This window comes from Bufo gargarizans, chromosome 9, assembly GCF_014858855.1.
Source record: "Bufo gargarizans isolate SCDJY-AF-19 chromosome 9, ASM1485885v1, whole genome shotgun sequence".
Classification (NCBI taxonomy): Eukaryota; Metazoa; Chordata; class Amphibia; order Anura; family Bufonidae; genus Bufo; species Bufo gargarizans.
Window position 1 is genome coordinate 83,562,993 of NC_058088.1, and position 18,296 is coordinate 83,581,288.

An 18,296-nucleotide genomic window follows, 5' to 3' on the forward strand; every position below is an offset into this window, starting at 1 on the left:
GGAGAGCGATCTGTTCAGGATGCATCAGGATGTCTTCAGTTCAGTCTTTTTGCCTTTTCAGGATGGAGATAATACCGCAGCATGCTACGGTTTTATCTCCGTCCACAATTCTAGAACACTTGCCGGAATGCCGGGTTTTTTCCCATTGAAATGCATTAATGCCGGATCCGGCATTGCGGTCTGCTCATGCTCAGAAAAAAATAAATGGCGAGGAGACCAAACACATGGTGAGAAGTCACCGTCCTCACATCACTTATCTCTTTTTCTTCCTATGGCAACTAGTGTTTGAAAAAGGTCCATGTAGGACCAAAACATCACGAGTACACAAATAAGTTGCCTTGCATATGAAAACCAAATAAAAATCAACACAATACTTCAAACAATTCTCAAGGCGTGCCTAAGTTTATTTTAATTTTCGCTTTCTAGGGGGGTGGAACCCCACAACTAGAGCACCCGACTAACAGGACACGAGTGCCACATTCTACCATAAGTGTCAAATCAGCTATTGAGCATTTCCGTTTTATTTGTTATAAGGGGTAATTAATTAATATAAATCTGCATTTATACTGGTTTGGCTTGTATATTTTGACATTTGAAATCCCGAGTAGAAATATCAGATCTTTGCAGATCTGTAAAAGGTCATAATCCTTATTCATTTTAAACAGTGTTGTTACGACTTATTGCCAGTTATGGCATGTCCGCAGCATTTCTAACGCCAGTCTTAATACTTTCTCATTTTGTGGGGGCACTGGTAAAAATATGAATTTTATTAATGAAGATCTCACCTCTGTATCCCTCTGGATAGGTCATCAGTATCTGGTCAGTGGGGTTCTGACACCTGAGACCCCCCACCGATCAGCTGTTTAAGAAGACATTTGTGCTCTCAGTAGGGCTGCGGCCTTCTCTGTGCTCACCAAGCACTGTGCTGTACATTTGATGATGGCTATTCTTGGTATTGCAGCTCAGCTCCAATCACTTCAATGGGGCTGAGCTGCGCCTTTGCCATGTGACCGATGAATGTGATGTCACATAACCTAGAGAAAGCTGTGAGAAGGCCGCAGAGCTACTGTGAGTGTCGATGCCTTCTCAAACAGCTAATCGGCAGGAGTCCTGGGTGTCAAACTCCGATTAGATACTGATGACCTATCCAGAGGATAAGTCATCAGTAAAAGGATCTCGTAAAACCCCTTTAAATTAGTGTTTATGAGCTGTCAGGAGTTCAGAGATGAAACCTACACATGGAGCCATCAGCTCAGTGTGAATAAGATACAGCCATCAGATGGGCTGAAACTTAACCCTGTAGGATAAAAACTGCTGGTATTTTTAAGAAAAAACAAATAAAAAGCAATTATTTGTACCCCAAAATGAGTGAACTGCAAACATGGAAAATTGCCAGCAAGGTGTTCAAAACCTTTAAAATATTTTTTCTAGTTACGCCTTTGATTTGCATTTTTTACTGTTTTAGAAAGTTCTACAGAGTAGCCTGTAGGAAAAATGATACACCCAGAGGACGTCTTGAACATTTTTCTTTTGCAAAAATGGTACTAAAACTTCAAAGTAACATGATGTATAAAATGGTAAAAACACCCCAAAAAAGCATAAAAATGGCAAAAACATTAAAGGAAACGGCCACAGGGTTTTGCACCCATGTCTCTCAGACTCATGAAAGGTAACTATGCCTAGCTACCTCTTGTCACTATAAAAAAGAAAAGATTAGGATTATGGAAAATGTTAAAACTTAGATCATTTTGAAGCACTGTGATACAGAAGCAATTAAGGGCATCTAATAAATGGTTAAACTAGCGGGTGCTAAAAGCTACCATTACACAGCCTTCAGATCCAAGGTTTGGCAGCTGTATACTTTGCTTAGCTGAAAAGGACTTTTGAGATGACCATTGTAAGGAACGCATTGCTTCTCAGTGTGTAGATGAGATTCTGATACCTCTGAAGGCATCCAGCCCAAATGGCGCCATACACAGCAGTAAGCACCAGAGGAGGCTCCCAGCCATCTGGCCATTCTTGCTGTTAGTTAGGGACTGCCGTCCAGTTGTCCCCTGTCATCAGGACTCGTGAGGCAAGTAGGCAGGGCTAGGGGTGAGGGTGGAGCGCAGTGGTCACTATCCTCCCCCCTGTGTGTGTGTGTACGCGACCGTTACAATAATACATTTAATTTTAATTGATATTAATATCTTGCATATGCAAAGTTAATGATGCAATGGAAGCTTGATGTCTACACTAATGTTCTTTATAATAAAGGATGGGCCCTCAAAACCATTTTATCTGGTAGGTTCAAAGAACTCCACTCCAACACTGTAACATTTAGATATATGAATGTAAGGCAGATCAACCAATTGCATTGTCTGCTGCAATGGAAGGATGGCACTTTTTGCAGTCACCTTGGATTAAATTACATCATTTCTTTGGCAGGATCATGCTGACATTGAATGGAAGTTTGCAAGGACAAAACTGTGGATGAGTTACTTTGATGAAGGTGGTACTCTGCCACCTCCATTTAATATTATCGCCAGCCCAAAATCTATCTGGTATCTGTGCAAGTGGATCCACTATCAGCTGTGCCCAGGGAAACGTGAAGAGGAGCTCCAGCGACAACATGAAAATCTAAAAACCTTTACTGTAAGACACATTACCCTATTATAACACATTCATTTAAAATATTATCCCTGACCTTGTTCGATTTAGTCCCATGAACCTTGGAAACAATACTGCATAGCGATTAAATGGATGCTTAGGGAAATTCACATATACATTTTTTTTTATTGCAGGAGCGGCATGCTGACAACCTGATTCAAAATCAGCATTACCAGGTAAGCTCTGCTGCATTACATTGTTACAGACCTGTCTTTTTGGCAAAGCTTGACTCAAAACATTTGTGACAAGCAGGAATAGACATTCCCTCATAGTGCGTTCTGTCACAAAGCTCCTGCATTCTGTGCTTAAAGCAGAATAAAATATGTCTGACTTTTCTGCAAATGCCGGTGACTCCTTTTTGGCTCTCTGCCTCTTTAAGGCAGGTTAATGCAATTTAGAATTTGCATTTAATAAAACGATCAAATTTTATTAGGTAACTGACAAGAGAGGCAGAGACACAAATAGCATTCCAATGTGGACGATTTCCTTCCATTGCATTTACATGTTTTTTTTAAATACATTTTATATTTATCTTCTTCCAGTAAGGCACATGAGGTACCTGCGGTTCTGACTACAAAGCCAAAGGTGCCTCCGTACTAGTGGCAAATAGCTCCATAATTATCAAGTCTAATGGGACAAAGCACAATGGTTTTTCTGTTGGATTTATTTGGAATCCATCCGGAAAAAAAAAAGTCTCTCTATGCCTCCATATGAATACAGCAAGGACCCACAGACTTCTATGGGCATGTTATTATGGCTCTGTACAACTGGAAGGTTATATAAAGTCATATTATAGTCATGTATTTTATGGCTTAGAGCAGGGCTGGCCAACCTGCGGCTCTCCAGCTGTTGTAAAACTACAACTCCCACAATGCCCTGCTGTAAGCTGATAGCTGTTGGCAGTCTGGGCATGATGGGAGTTGTAGTTTTGCAACAGCTGGAGAGCCTCAGGTTGGCCATCCCTGGCTTAGAGGGTCCCCAGAGCCATCATTACTGATAAAATAGTACAAGAATGTATACTTAACTATTTTTGTCCCCAACTGCCTCAAGCGCTGGCACTTCGATCCTCCCCGATGTTGCAGTTATGATGTCATCTTGTCTGTACTGATGATTTGCCCATATACCCTGGTCTCCATGGTATACGACACATGATCAAGATCACAAGATGTATACAGGCAGAACTTCCTGGTTTTATCAGCTTCCTGATGAGTTTTTTTTAAATCAAACCCAGCCTGCTGCTTAGCTATATAATGTTTTACAGGATATACTTTGCTTAACTAATATGGAGAATGGAAGTGTAGGAGGCATAACTACTGCAGAGAGAACAGCATGGCAGGCCAGCAGAACATGTGCTGGAAAACATTACAGCTCAGAGCATGCTGGTTGCATGCCAGGATGCACTGATGCTGAGAATAGGGGAAGGAAAGCACTGACATGAAAAACAGGTATATGGGGGTAAAAAAAATGCAACGTGGCTTACTGTGGGCAGATTTAAAAAAATGTCATTATGGGATTGGAGGGTCCCTTTAAGGGGTTGTAAACCTTTCAACCATCAGTGTTTAACTAGATAAGCATATACAGAGATTTGTTAATGTAGATTGAAAGTTTTATTATTCAACATGCTTAGAACTGGGGTCCTAGGTTCAATTCCAACCAAGGACAACATCTGCATGGAGTTTGTATATTCTTCCCATATTTGGCGGGTTTTCTCCCACACTCCAAAGACATACTAATAGGGTACTTACTGTAGATTGTGAGCTCCACTGGGGACAGCAAATGATGATAATCTCTATAAAGCGCTGTGGAATATGTCAGCGCTATATAAAGTTGCAAGAAAAAGTATGTGAACCCTTTGGAATTATATGGATTTCTGTACAAATTGGTCATAAAATATGATCTGATCTTCATCTAAGTCACAACAATAGACAATCACAGTCTGCTTAAACTAATAACACACAAAGAATTAAATGTTACCATGTTTTTATTGCACACACCATGTAAACATTCACAGTGCAGGTGGAAAAAGTATGTGAACCCTTGGATTTAATAGCTAGTTGAACCTCCTTTGGCAGCAATAACTTCAACCAAACGTTTCCTGTAGTTGCAGATCAGATGTGCACAACGGTCAGGAGTAATTCTTGACCATTCCTCTTTACAGAACTGTTTCAGTTCAGCAATATTCTTGGGATGTCTGGTGTGAATCGTTTTCTTGAGGTCACGCTGCAGCATCTCAATCAGGTTGAGGTCAGGACTCTGACTGGGCCACTCCAGAAGGCGTATTTTCTTCTGTTTAAGCCATTCTGTTGTTGATTTACTTCTATGCTTTGGGGCGTTGTCCTGTTGCAACACCCATCTTCTGTTGAGCTTCAGCTGGTGGACAGATGGCCTTAAGTTCTCCTTCAAAATGTCTTGATAAACTTGGGAATAAATTTTTCCTTCGATGATAGCAATCCTTCCAGGTCCTGACACAGCAAAGCAGCCCCAAACTATGATGCCCCTACCACCATACTTTAGAGTTGGGATGAGGCTTTGATGTTGGCGTGCTGTGCCTCTTTTTATCCACACATAGTGTTGTGTGTTTCTTCCAAACAACTCAACTTTGGTTTCATCTGTCCACAGAATATTTTGCCAGTACTGCTGTGGAACATCCTAGGTGCTCGTGTGCAAACTGTAAACGTGCAGCAATGTTTTTTTTTGGACAGCAGTGGCTTCCTCTGTGGTATCCTCCCATAAAATCCATTCTTGTTTAGTGTTTTACGTATCGTAGATTTGCTAACAGGGATGTTATCATATGCCAGATACTTTTGTAAGTCTTTAGCTGACACTCTAGGATTCTTCTTCACCTCATTGAGCAGTCTGCCCTGTGCTCTTGCAGTCATCTTTACAGGACGGCCACCCCTAGGGAGAGTAGCAGCAGTGCTGAACTTTCTCCATTTATAGACAATTTGTCTTACCGTGGACTGATGAACAGCAAGGCTTTTGGAGATACTTTTATAACCCTTTCCAGCTTTATGCAAGTCAACAATTCTTAATCATAGGTCTACTGAGAGCTCTTTTGTGTGAGGCATCATTCGCATCAGGCAATGCTTCTTGTGAAAAGCAAACCCAGAACTGGTGTGTGTTTTTTATAGGGCAGGGCAGCTGTTACCAACACCTCCAATCTCATCTCATTGATCGGACTCCAGTTGGCTGACACCTCACTCCAATTAGCTCTTGGAGATGTCATTAGTCTGGGGGTTCACATACTTTTTCTACCTGCACTGTGAATGTTTGCATGGTGTGTTCAATAAAAACATGCTAACATTTAATGCTTTGTGTGTTATTAGTTTAAGAAGACTGTGATTGTCTATTGTTGTGACTTAAATAATGAACAGATCACATTTTATGACCAATTTGTGCAGAAATCTTCTGTGAGGAAAGTAAATAAAAATTCCTAACTACTGGAAGTTTGAAAATGCATAGATACCGTATTTTTCGCCCTATAGGACGCACCGGCCCATAAGACGCACCTAGGTTTTTGGGGAGGAAAATAAGAAAAAAATTATTTTTAACCAAAAGGTGTGCTTTTGGTGGGTTTGGAACTAATGGTGGTCTGTGGGTGGCACTATTACTGGGGATCTGTGAAGGACACTGTTATGGGGATCTGTGGATGACAGACACTGTTATGGGGGGATCTGTGGATGACGGACACTTTTATGGGGGATCTGTGGATGACAGACACTGTTATGGGGGGGATCTGTGGATGACGGACACTGTTATGGGGGGGATCTGTGGATGACGGACACTGTTATGGGGGGGATCTGTGGATGACGGACACTGTTATGGGGGGGATCTGTGGATGACGGACACTGTTATGGGGGGGATCTGTGGATGACGGACACTGTTATGGGGGGGATCTGTGGATGACGGACACTGTTATGGGGGGATCTGTGGATGACGGACACTATTATGGGGGATCTGTGGATGACGGACACTGTTATGGGGGGATCTGTGGATGACGGACACTGTTATGGGGGGATCTGTGGATGACGGACACTGTTATGGGGGGATCTGTGGATGACGGACACTGTTATGGGGGGATCTGTGGATGACGGACACTGTTACAGGGGGGGATCTGTGGATGGCACTGTTACAGGGGGGGGATCTGTGGATAGCACTGTTACAGGGGGGATCTGTGGATGGCACTGTTACAGGGGGGATCTGTGGGTGGCACTGTTACATATGTGCCATCCACAGACCCCCCACCCCATAACAGTGCCATCCACAGCCCCCCAGCCCATAACAGTGCCATCCACAGCCCCCCAGCCCATAACAGTGGCATCCACAGACCCCCCCCCCCCTTAACTGTGCCATCAGCTCGATCATCCAATAGATCGCACCCCCCCCTGCCACCGCCGCCGCCGCCTGTATACTAATATTAATTGTCTTATTCAATTAAATTGCATTAGATATGCCCCCTCACTCCTATATTGCTAATCGAACCTTAAATCCTCATCCTAGGTGCTGTAATGCAGGCCGGGCGGCCGGCGCGTCACTCGCTGACGTCACTTGCCTGCGCCGCCTGCTTCATTCATAAAGTATAAAGTTCATAAAGTAGGCGGCGCAGGCACGTGACATCAAGGAGTTACGCTGCCGCCCGCCCAGCCTGCATTACAGCACCTAGGAATAGGATTTAAGGTACGATTAGCAATATAGGAGTGAGGGGGCATAAATAATACATTTTAATCGACTAAGACATTTAATATTAGTATACCGGAGCGGCGGGGCGGTGCTATACTACACTGATTGCACCGCCCCGCCGCTATTCCCGGCCCCCAGCTCCTCCTCCCAGTCCCTCCCCCGGCCCCAGCTCACGCTACATCGCATCCAGCGATGTTAAATTGTCAGCATTCGCCCCATAAGACGCAGGGGCATTTCCCCCCGATTTTTTGGGGGGGAAAAGTGCGTCTTATGGGGCGAAAAATACGGTAGTTTATAATTGACTATACTGTAGTTTATTTACCACAGTGCTTTACAAGTTATCTTACATTGGAGACATTTATCAAGACCAGCGTTTTACATGCCGGTATTAATCTCTTTATGCTAGCGACAGAGTTATTAAAGGGAGTCTGTCACCTCCATATGGTCATATACAGTGCTTACATGGCTCTGTAGCACACCTATACAGGATTGTAACGGTACCTTTGTTCTTTTCTTTAGACTTGCACCAGCAGGAAAAAACGAAGTTTAATTCATATGCAAATGAGCACTCGCAAGTGCCCAGGGGCGGCGTTCTGTGTGTAGGTGCCCAGACTGCTCTGCCTTCTTTTCACTTTACTCCTCCCCAGTCTCTGCCTTTGCCCGCCCTCCAAGTCTCTTGCCTCATCGATAGGGCAAAGGAAGAGGCTGGGGAGGAGTAAAGTGAAAAGAAGGCAGAGGAGCCTGGGCACTTACAATTGAGCTGGTCTAGTCAATGTAACAGGCCAGCTACACTGCCCCACACCGTTCGCCACTTTGAAAAGTGGCAAATTATGTAACTCCTAAAGAGTCTTAAAGTTTTGCATAACTAAAGTGTGCGCCAAACTTTGCAACTTTTTAATGCCTGTTTTCAGGTTCACATGAAATGATAAATGCCCCATTATGTTTAAATAACTAGTTCAACTAATAACTCCATTAACTGTTCCATTTACAAATATAATTTCATTTTCTTACTTTTTTCACATCATATTAGCAAGAAATAATCTAAAATGTAATATATAGAAATAGATGTTAGCATTTAACATGTTTGTATATGCTTTTCTTTATTTTTTTTCAACTTTCTAATATTCCAGAATATTTTCTTTCACTACAGGAAGTTATCAGAAATCTGGTCAAACGATACGTTGCAGCAATGATTAGGAATTCAAAAACAAATGAAGGGTTAACAGAAGAAAATTTCAAGGTAATAAAGCATTTTTGTATCTTGTGTGTAATATATATATTTTCTACAAATAAATACCAACCTTTATTACACCTTTAAAAGGGTATTCCCATGTTAGTTATTGATGGCAATATGGATGTCATAAAAATCTATTAGGTATATATCAACCTCTGACTTTCTTTACCTCCAAAGAAATTAATGGAGAGTGACATTCTTCACCTTGATACACGTATATTGGATCTATTTTTTTGCGGTGCAGAGGCACAGAGAGGAACCCCAAGTGAATGGCCAAACGGGCCATGGCCAGCAACGGCCAAAAGCATGTGGCCTTAACATGCGAACATCTAAATAGATTAGTACTTGCTAGTTCTCAACAGTGATCGAATATTTATTGAAGGGGCTGTCTACTTTGGGCAGTACCTAATTGTTAGGACAGTCCATTGATAATAAGTTGATTGCAACGTGTTCCTATTCCAAAAAGAAAAGACATGGGTTGCACATCCACATGTCATGCATTGATCGCGGCATAACTTATAAGCGTCTCCATTGAGGCACTTACTATACGTTTGGAATCAAAATGCATAGGCCCACTCACCACATCAAGTTTGCCTTCTTCAAGTGGGTCCTACTCTAATTTGGCACAGCACCATGTGGCGACCACTGCCACAGTGCCCCTTTGTAGCAAGATAAAGAAGGCGAACAGCCCCCTTGGCACTGGACCCCAAAAACCCACTGGCAAAGCACCACAGTAACCACGCAGTACTGCATCATGAGACCAGATGTCAAAAGCTTTTCTTCTTTTTGGAATTGTACAAAGTGTCCCCATGCTGGGAACCACAGTAATCAGCTGTAATCTGTGGAGAAACCTGGTAGTAAGTGTTCAGTTGCCCTGCAGCGCAAACCACAGGGGAAATAAAGTATTACATTGTGCCCATAGAAATCAATGTGATATATGTGTAATGCAGGATAGGAAAGGTCCTCCAGAGAGAGATGTTCTTTGTAACCACTCTCTTCTCTGAGCAAAAGATGAGGATGCTGAACAAGGGGTTGCTCTATTAACTAATGGGTTTTCTGAGCTGGACAACCCATTTAATGGGTAATTGGGCCAGTACAGCACAATTTCATATTAGGTTCTGGGCCTGAAATACATAGTAATGTTTTAAGAGCAAACCACTAACAGTCAACATGTGAACAGTTAATCAGGGATATATGGTACATACGTAGCTGCGTGTGTTTGTGCCAGGCACATGAAACATTCATATGTCACACTTGGATACACACGTCTCGCAGAAAGCAATTGTTCCTCCTCACAGCTGGTCTTCTCACCATCTATGATGAAAGATCATGCAGCTATGAAATCTGCTGCCTGCCCTCTTTTCACATTGTTATCTTCTTACTACTATTATAAGCACACTGTCGATCTCGCTTGAGTGTCCACAAAAAGGGAATAATTCATGTATTCTGGTCTGCATATTTTTTTCAAACTTCCCTGGGATCAGCCATATTGGAGACGTTACTATTATTTAAACTGTACAGCAAATGTGTGCTTTATGGCAGCTGAAATGGGTCAGACACTAAGAAATTCAATAACCAGACCTTATTCCCATACTGCAGATTTGCTCGGTATTCACAAACCATAATTAGGTGAGGTACAAAGAATATTTTAAAAGGCATTAAACTCCCTCCACTATACAGTATTTTCCCCGTGTTAGGTCCTACACCTGCTTTAAATTTCAAAATACTGATGCAAAATTTTTACATCTTCACTATGTGAATAAGGTTTGTATAAAGTGATGGAGTACAGTCCCAGTGCACAGGACTTTATCTGTGTGTATACCGTTACTATGCTGCCTTATCTAGGCCTCTAGCAGTACAATACAGCAATCATTAGAGGGGTTGTCCCATCATGGACTTTGGGGGGCATATCTCTAGGACAGGAATCAGCAACCTCCAGCACTCCAGCTGTTCTGAAACTACAACTCCCAAAATTCTCCTTTCACTTCTGCGAGAGTTATAAGAATAGTACGTTTTCATGCTGGGAGTTGTAGTTTCACAGCAGCTGGAGTGCCAAAGGATGCTGATCCCTGCTCTAGGACATGCCCAAAATGTCTGATAGGTGTGTGTCCCACCTGGGACTTGCACCTATACATAGAACGGAGCCCGAAAAGTGCTGGAGGGCGCACCGTGCATGTGTGACCGCCCTCCATTCCTTTCTATAGGAGTGACGGAATAGGCTATTTTCGGAAGTCCCATTGAAATGAATGGGAAGCAGACTGTGCAAGCGAAGCCATGGCTCCATTCACTTCTATTGGGCTAATGGAAATAGCTGACCCAGTGCTCGGCTATTTTCGGCAGTCCCATAGAAATGGAGAGTGGCCGCACATGCATGGTGCGCCATCTGGCACTTTGCAGGCTCCATTCTACGTATACTGTTATGCCCCCAATGTCTAAGATGGGAATACCCCTTTAACAGACCTCCCAACCATTCCAGATGCGGTGGGACAGTCCCATATTTCAGGCACTCTCCCTGGAAATTTGACATATCTTGATTTGCATTTTCAGGTTGCAGAAACATTTGGGTACAATGATGGATCGGGAGCGGACAGCTAGCAAACACTCTATTACCCTTCACTGGCAGCTCAGAGCATGATAGCGGGATACAGCAGGGAGCCAATGCGTCTCTTAGAGATGTAGCAGCCATGGGAAGTGTAAGGCCACTGAGCAGTCCTCTATAAAGAACAGACCAGGGAGCATCAGAATTGAAGAAGGACTGCGGGAGCAGAGAGCGATAGGAGGGAGACCAGCTGTCTAGTACAGCAATAGGTGAAGTGACTGATAGGGTTCACATCCCTGTAGATGGTGTCAGTCACCTTTGGGGTCACAGACAGAATGGATCAGGAAACACTGAGCTGACAGAGGTGTGGATGGAGCCAGAAGGTGAAGGGGCATGATGAGGACAGGCATCGGGAGACTGAACTGTAGTACCCTAATGGTGGTTATGTACACCAGCTATAGTGGTGTAAATTCTTGATATGTTTACAGTATAACAGTATGTATAGAGATCCAGCTTCCTAGTGAAGTGTAGCAGGTATAGATCTGCAGTATCCTGATATATTGGGTGTACATAATAGCAGGTACAGTATTTGGGCACGGTGGGGGAGATTTATTAAAACTGATGTAAACCAATCAGATTCCACATTTCATTCTTCAGAGCCCCTTTGGAAAATGAAAGGTGAAATCTGATTGGTTGCTATGGGCAACTAAGCCAGTTTTCCATTACACCAGTTTTGATATATGTTCCCCAGTGTCTTCATGACTGATGTTTCGCAGGTATAGGGGGCCAGCATGGGTATCATCCTCAAATGATCTAAATACAGAGTGACTTAAGGAATATAGTACATTTGTCTCTTCATGACTAGTATGTTTTTTATTTTATTGTTTAATTTAACCTCTTCTAGGCAGGCAGATGGACACCCCAGTAACTGTTATATTACACAGCTTATTCACCCCAATTTGAGCATCAAGGCCTAATAGAATAGTTTATTAAACAAGGAGTACACTGTTCAATTAGATTTCTCTGTGAAAAGTGCTAGGGACAGTGTCGCTAAAAGCTTTTAATTGTGGAATATTGGATAGGGAGAGTGCAGGGACAGTGTAGGAAGATCCTAAGAAGAGTACCATCTCCTATGGATCACGTCAGCTTCAGATTACAGTCCCTGCAGTCTTCCTGTGCTCTTCCTATGATCTCCGTACACTGTCCCTGCACTCTCCCTATCCAATATTCCACAATTAAAAGCTTTTAGCGACACTGTCCTTAGCGCTTTTCACGTCTCTCCTATGCTCCGCTCATAGTGAAATGGTGGAGACCACGGGGGATTAAGCTTTTAAATGGCTGTGACATCACAGTGGCTAGCTACCTGCTGATTGGCTGTCTGCAGGGCATTATTGGGGATCCAGGCTTCTTACTTTCACTTTGTAACACGTGGAGCTGCCACTTTAGGAAAAACACAATTTGTTACCATGAAGCGCAAGGAAATTTGGATTAGTTGGGAATCAAATTTTTCTTAAACTTTGGATTGAATTTCACTTCAGATGGTTTGATTCGCTCAACACTAATTCTGAGTTTGTTATACTTCATGTTAGTGGTAAATTTGAGTCAATATGTTTTACCTTTTAAAAAAAAAATTACAATTTACATAAAACTTTGAAAAATTAGCTATTTTCTAAATTTGAATTTCTCTGCTCTTAAGATGGATAGTAATACCACATAAATGTCAGAATATTTATACTGCTTCTGAAAAACAGTCTTTTATTTATGTAAACAAGTCAGGATCTATAGCCCCTTCTACCCCGGGCCAGTTTTTGCTCTTTTGCCCAGGCAATTTTTTGCAAATCTGACATGTGTGACTTTATGTGGTAAAAGCTTTGGAACACTTCTACTTATCCAAGCAATTCTGAGACTGTTTTCTCGTGACACATTGTACTTCATGATAAAAGTCATAAATTTGAGTCAATATATTTCAACCTTATTTGTGAAAAAATCCCCAATTTACCCAAAATTTTGAAAAATTCCCAAATTTAAAAATTTATATTTCTCTACTTTTATAATAGATAGTGATACCTCATATAATAGTTATTACTTTACATTTCCCATATGTCTACTTCATGTTTAGATCATTTTAAAAATAACATTTTATTTTTTGGGGACGTTAGAAGGCTTAGAATTTTTTGGCAGATTTTACATTTTAATCAATTTTTTCCAGTAGCAAAGTAAGGGTTAACAGCCAAACAAAACTCAATATTTATTACACTGATTCTGCGGTTTACAGAAACACCCCACTTGTGGTCATAAACTGCTGTATGGCCACACAGCAGGGCGCAGAAGGAAAGGAACGTCATATGATTTTTGGAAGGCAGATTTAGCTGAACAGTTTTTTTTACACTTTTTTTATGGTGTTTATTGGACAGGGTGGATCATGTGATATATTTATAGAGACGGTCATTACGGACCCAGCGATACCTAATATGTGTGGGGGGTTTTTCAGTTTTTTATTATAAAATAAGGGTAAAGGGGCTTTTTTTTTTTTTTTTCTTTTCTGAGGCTGGATCTCCTGGGCACCCGTAGAAGGCAGGTGTCGATGCTGTGCAAGGCATTGGGCAGCCTCTTCACGTAATCAGGCTGCCTTCTGACACATCGAGTCCCCGCCACACCCGACACAAACCCCTTCTATGTCGCGGTCAGCACGGACTGCAGCATAGGAGTTCATCCACCGGCATCGGCTTTTACAACAATGCTGGCGGATACAGCAGGGGTCCGGCTATCAGGGACTGCCGGTGCTCCTGCAGTGATAGAGCGCGCACCGCTCCGGTGCCCGCCCGATCACCATGACGTACTATTACGTCAAATTGCGGGAATGCAGTGGCTTCGATGACGTAATAGTACGTCATGTGTCGGAAAGGGCATAATCAAGGAGATTCCAAATTATTTTCTTTAAAAAAACAAGAGCCAAGTAGAGCTCTTTTATCTGTGCTGCGTTGAAGACAAAAGGAAACAGGTATACAAAATATATATATTTATTAATAATTCAGTGCAAATAGAATAAAATATGAAATCAGTGACAATAAAATGGTAATAAACAATGCTATGCAATTAAGAAAAACTCAATAACCTAGAGAATATAAAGATAATAAATACATGAATCGCATGTCAGAATAATAACTGGAAACAAATATTTAAAAAAAGATTTACACCTGATTTCTCCCAGCCGACAGATGTTTCAGATTAAAACTGAGTTAGGTTTTCTCCATATTTCATTTATATATATATATATATATATATATATATATATATATATATATAGATATAATTAACTAATTTCCTAAAATACAAATAGAACTCTACTATACCAAAGAATCGGCCTGCAAGAAATCAGGGTCAAGGTTCAGGAATGTAGTATAGTCAGGTCATATTCCCTCCTCTCTTAGGCTACTTTCACACTAACATTTGGCGCGGATCCATCTTGTATCTGTACAGACGGATCCGCACCAATAAAGCAAATGCTTGTATCTGTTCATAACGGATCCGTTTGCATTATTCATAAAAAAAAAGTCAAAGTCAAAACGGATCCATCCAGACTTACATTGAAAGTCAATAGGGGACGGATCCATTTTCAATTGCACCATATTGTGTCAGTAAAAACGGATCCGTCCCCATTGACTTACATTGTAAGTCAGGATGGATCCGTTTGGCTCTGCATCGTCAGACGGAACGGAGCTAAACTGATGCATTCTGAACGGATCCTTATCCATTCAGATAGCATTGGGGCTGAACTGATCCGTTTTGGGCCACTTGTCAGAGCCCTGAAACAGATCTCACAAGCGGACCCAGAAACGCCAGTGTGAAAGTAGCCTTATTCTCCTTGCTGTGGTGAGTTGCTCCTTGGATGGATTGCTCCTTGGATGATGATCATGATGAGGATCAGCTCATGCTGCCTTTTTATCCCATTTAAGAATGGGATTTGTCGGGTTAATCAATAACTAGTGTCATCACTTGTGTTACTCCCCCACCTATTTCACAACTCATGTCTTACTTCCACCCCACCAATAGATGGCACTGGAGTTCTATGTTAAAGTTTGTGTTTTTCTTTTAATTTCTCCAACAAGATAATTTTTAACCAAAACCTTGAACAACAATTCTTAACAATGGAACGCAAATATCTATGTGCATCAATGACTAAACTCCTAATCCTAAAAGACATTTATGTATACACACCACCAGACATTCACTTTGTCAATAAAAATACAAAACAAACCTATTTAAATCAAGACACACACCATAAAACTCCTCTATTCATTGGGATAAAAACAGATTTATGTGACACTTTACTCTGTGAAGATACCTTATTTGCTTATAACACCTATGTCCACAATCCTTAAACTTAGAGGAAATAGGACCCTTAAAATATAACTTTTATTCTTGATCAAGCTAAAAAAAATTGGCCCAAAATTGGTGACAGATAACAACAAAAACATGGGCGAGCAGATGCAGCCCACCTATTACTGCATATATAACATCCACCACGGGTTAAGTAACTAATGTAAATATACTACGTAGACGGGGAGGAAAAAGGATCCTTGAACAGATATTAAGGTAAAAATGCTGATGTATTACTATCAGAGGAATCTTTCCCTAGTCAAATCCTGGTTTAACCTCAGCCCAGGGACCACCCCTAATGGTGGGGTTTCCCTGTCCTCGTACCGCCCCTAGACAGCCCTAAAAGAAAAAATATGAAAAAGTATAAATTAGCAATGATAATGCCCCAAACAAAATGAATGTTGGTGTATAGAGTTGGTAAATAAAATATCCCAACACTTTTCACCCTCGCGGGCTCCTCAGGGGGTCAATGCAAAAATAATTAGAAAAACACAGGCATTAGGGAAAAATGATGTTTCCTTACAAGTGGTGACTATAAAATACATTACATCCTTTTAGATAAATTATTGTCCTGGGTGATATTATAAACATCATAAAAAGACATAATGAGAGAGACCTTAAGAAGGGGGATATAGGTGCATCATTAGTTCCTGCTGTAAAGAGGAGATGCTACTAGTGAGAAATCCCCATTCCGAACAGGACTGCCTCCTCACATGTGCTTGATATGTCCACAATCCCTCTTCAGGAGAACTTTTAAGAAGGTGTACCTAATTAACTCTACAGGATTCTGTGACACACTGCAACTACGGTGGAAATTCACCTTATTCTAACACTAAATGAAGATAATATAATTACCACACTTCTAGTTATTTAAAAAAACACATTACTATCTCAAATAAATGATCTTTGAAACTAAAACATACAATTTTAGGACATATCATATAAAAACCAAAATCCATTCACATGATGATTAATATGAACATTACAAAAAATAGTAAAATTAGATCCTCTTTCTATTCACCGAGAATAAACTAAAACTCAGCACTTCCATCCATTGTCTCTTAAATGAGCACTGCATCGAACTAAACCCTCTCAGTTTTACAAACAAAGGTCTCTACACAGATTCCTAATCTCCTAGTTAGTGATTTTCAGTCCAAAAGGAGGTTGAACTCATCTTGCCCTTTTTATAAACCCAGACAAGATGGCTTCTCCTAATGTTCATTTCCATATATCTGTATAGGCCTTCATAATACGGATTATTTTAGACCCAATTGTTCTGACATAAAATAGTCATTAACATTCACCATTTGTCTGAAGGCAATGACAAATCGGTTAATCAATATCTCAGCACACCAAATGTACAATTTCCCCTGTCTATATACCATACATCTTATGACATGCAACTGTATTTATTGGTCATATATCTTGCTCCCTGGAATCCAGGTATACAATCATTTTTAGAAATTCTCTCCTTATCAGACGAAATCCCATTATTTGTTGCACACATTACATTACAACACTTGCAGAAGCTTCTCATAGCACTGGGAGATATGTGCAAATAGTACTATATGTGCGATTCTCGGGAAGAACTTGCTTTACTTAAATAACATCTCACAGAGGTCCTTGAAGTAGGTACTTGAGTTCAACATTATCTTCACATGGGATTTCAATGTAGCACTTTATGTAATATGTGCAAATATTGCTTTTTTTTTCGGAGACTCGCCATTATTTTACAGGCAAATAATGTGATTTAACCAGTCAGTTAGGAATCTGCCCAAGTCTAAATTATATTTAAAAAATATTATGCACACCTATTGTTTCATGTCTTTTTCTAAATTGGCTCTTTTCCTGCAGGAACTAAAACAAGATATCTCCAGCTTCCGCTATGAAGTTCTTGATCTTCTGGGCAACAGGAAGCCTCCAAGAAGAAGCTATTCCACCAGCAGCACAGAGATCTCACAAAAAGAAGAAGTGCCAGAAGAACGTCCCAAAGCAAGAAGTGTGTCCTTCAACGTAGCCAACAAAAAAAAAGACTTTAACGTCTCAGCTCTCTTTAAAACAATGTCTGGGATTGAAATAATGGATGAGGCTCCTAAAAGTAATGGCATTAGTAATAAGCGTTCCTTTATTCGAAACGGCAACAAACTCCAGAGGCTTTCAAGTTCCAAGAAGGAGTCCTTTAAAAGACTGGGCTTACTCTTTTCTAAGATGAACGGACACATGCCAGAGCCTGCTGGTGAACCAGTATACACCATCTCTGATGGTCTTATCCAGCCTCATTGCGTGTGGCAGGAAGTAAAACAAACTGACCCAGAGCCAGAGTGCTCTAAAAGTGAAATTAACCTCAATGAGGTGAGTCAAGATAAGAGCATTGGCGTGCCAAGTCACGATCACCTCCCTATTCATACCAGCTCCCTACACTGTGCTTCCGACCTCTGCTCTTCTAATGCCAAGTTGATAGACTCAACAGAGGATGTGTTTGACTCATGGGGAGATGCATGTGATCTGTTCATCAACAAGTGGAAAGACGGGCAGGAGGAGCAGGTCACAACAAGACTATAAGATAACTATATAGGACTGCTGTAAAATTTAGCAACTATAGATTTGTAACAATTTCCTTTTACAGAGCATTCAATAATGTAGGAATTCCTTCCCGTTCATATCGATGAGTGTGGAAGTCCATTAACAGCGATCTATTTTGCAATATTTTTTTATCATTTTCGTTTGCTTTTTATATCAAAGCTTACTAAGCTGTGTCTGAGCGTCCATGTTAGTCTTTCAGCATCCGCAGGGCTTTCTGACTATTGAAGAACA

General features: G+C 41.2%; 1 protein-coding gene across 1 annotated transcript in view; it reads left to right on the plus strand.

The window, feature by feature from the left end:
* TRPC5 (transient receptor potential cation channel subfamily C member 5) overlaps positions 1 to 18,044 on the plus strand; it is a 302,759-nt gene extending 284,715 nt beyond the window's left edge. Inside the window, exons 7-10 of the mRNA XM_044306574.1 lie at positions 2,428 to 2,634; positions 2,784 to 2,825; positions 8,480 to 8,569; positions 17,337 to 18,044. Coding sequence (XP_044162509.1) covers positions 2,428 to 2,634; positions 2,784 to 2,825; positions 8,480 to 8,569; positions 17,337 to 18,044 — 1,047 coding nt within the window. The remainder of the gene's footprint in view (positions 1 to 2,427; positions 2,635 to 2,783; positions 2,826 to 8,479; positions 8,570 to 17,336) is intronic.
* Positions 18,045 to 18,296: the final 252 nt, after the last annotated feature.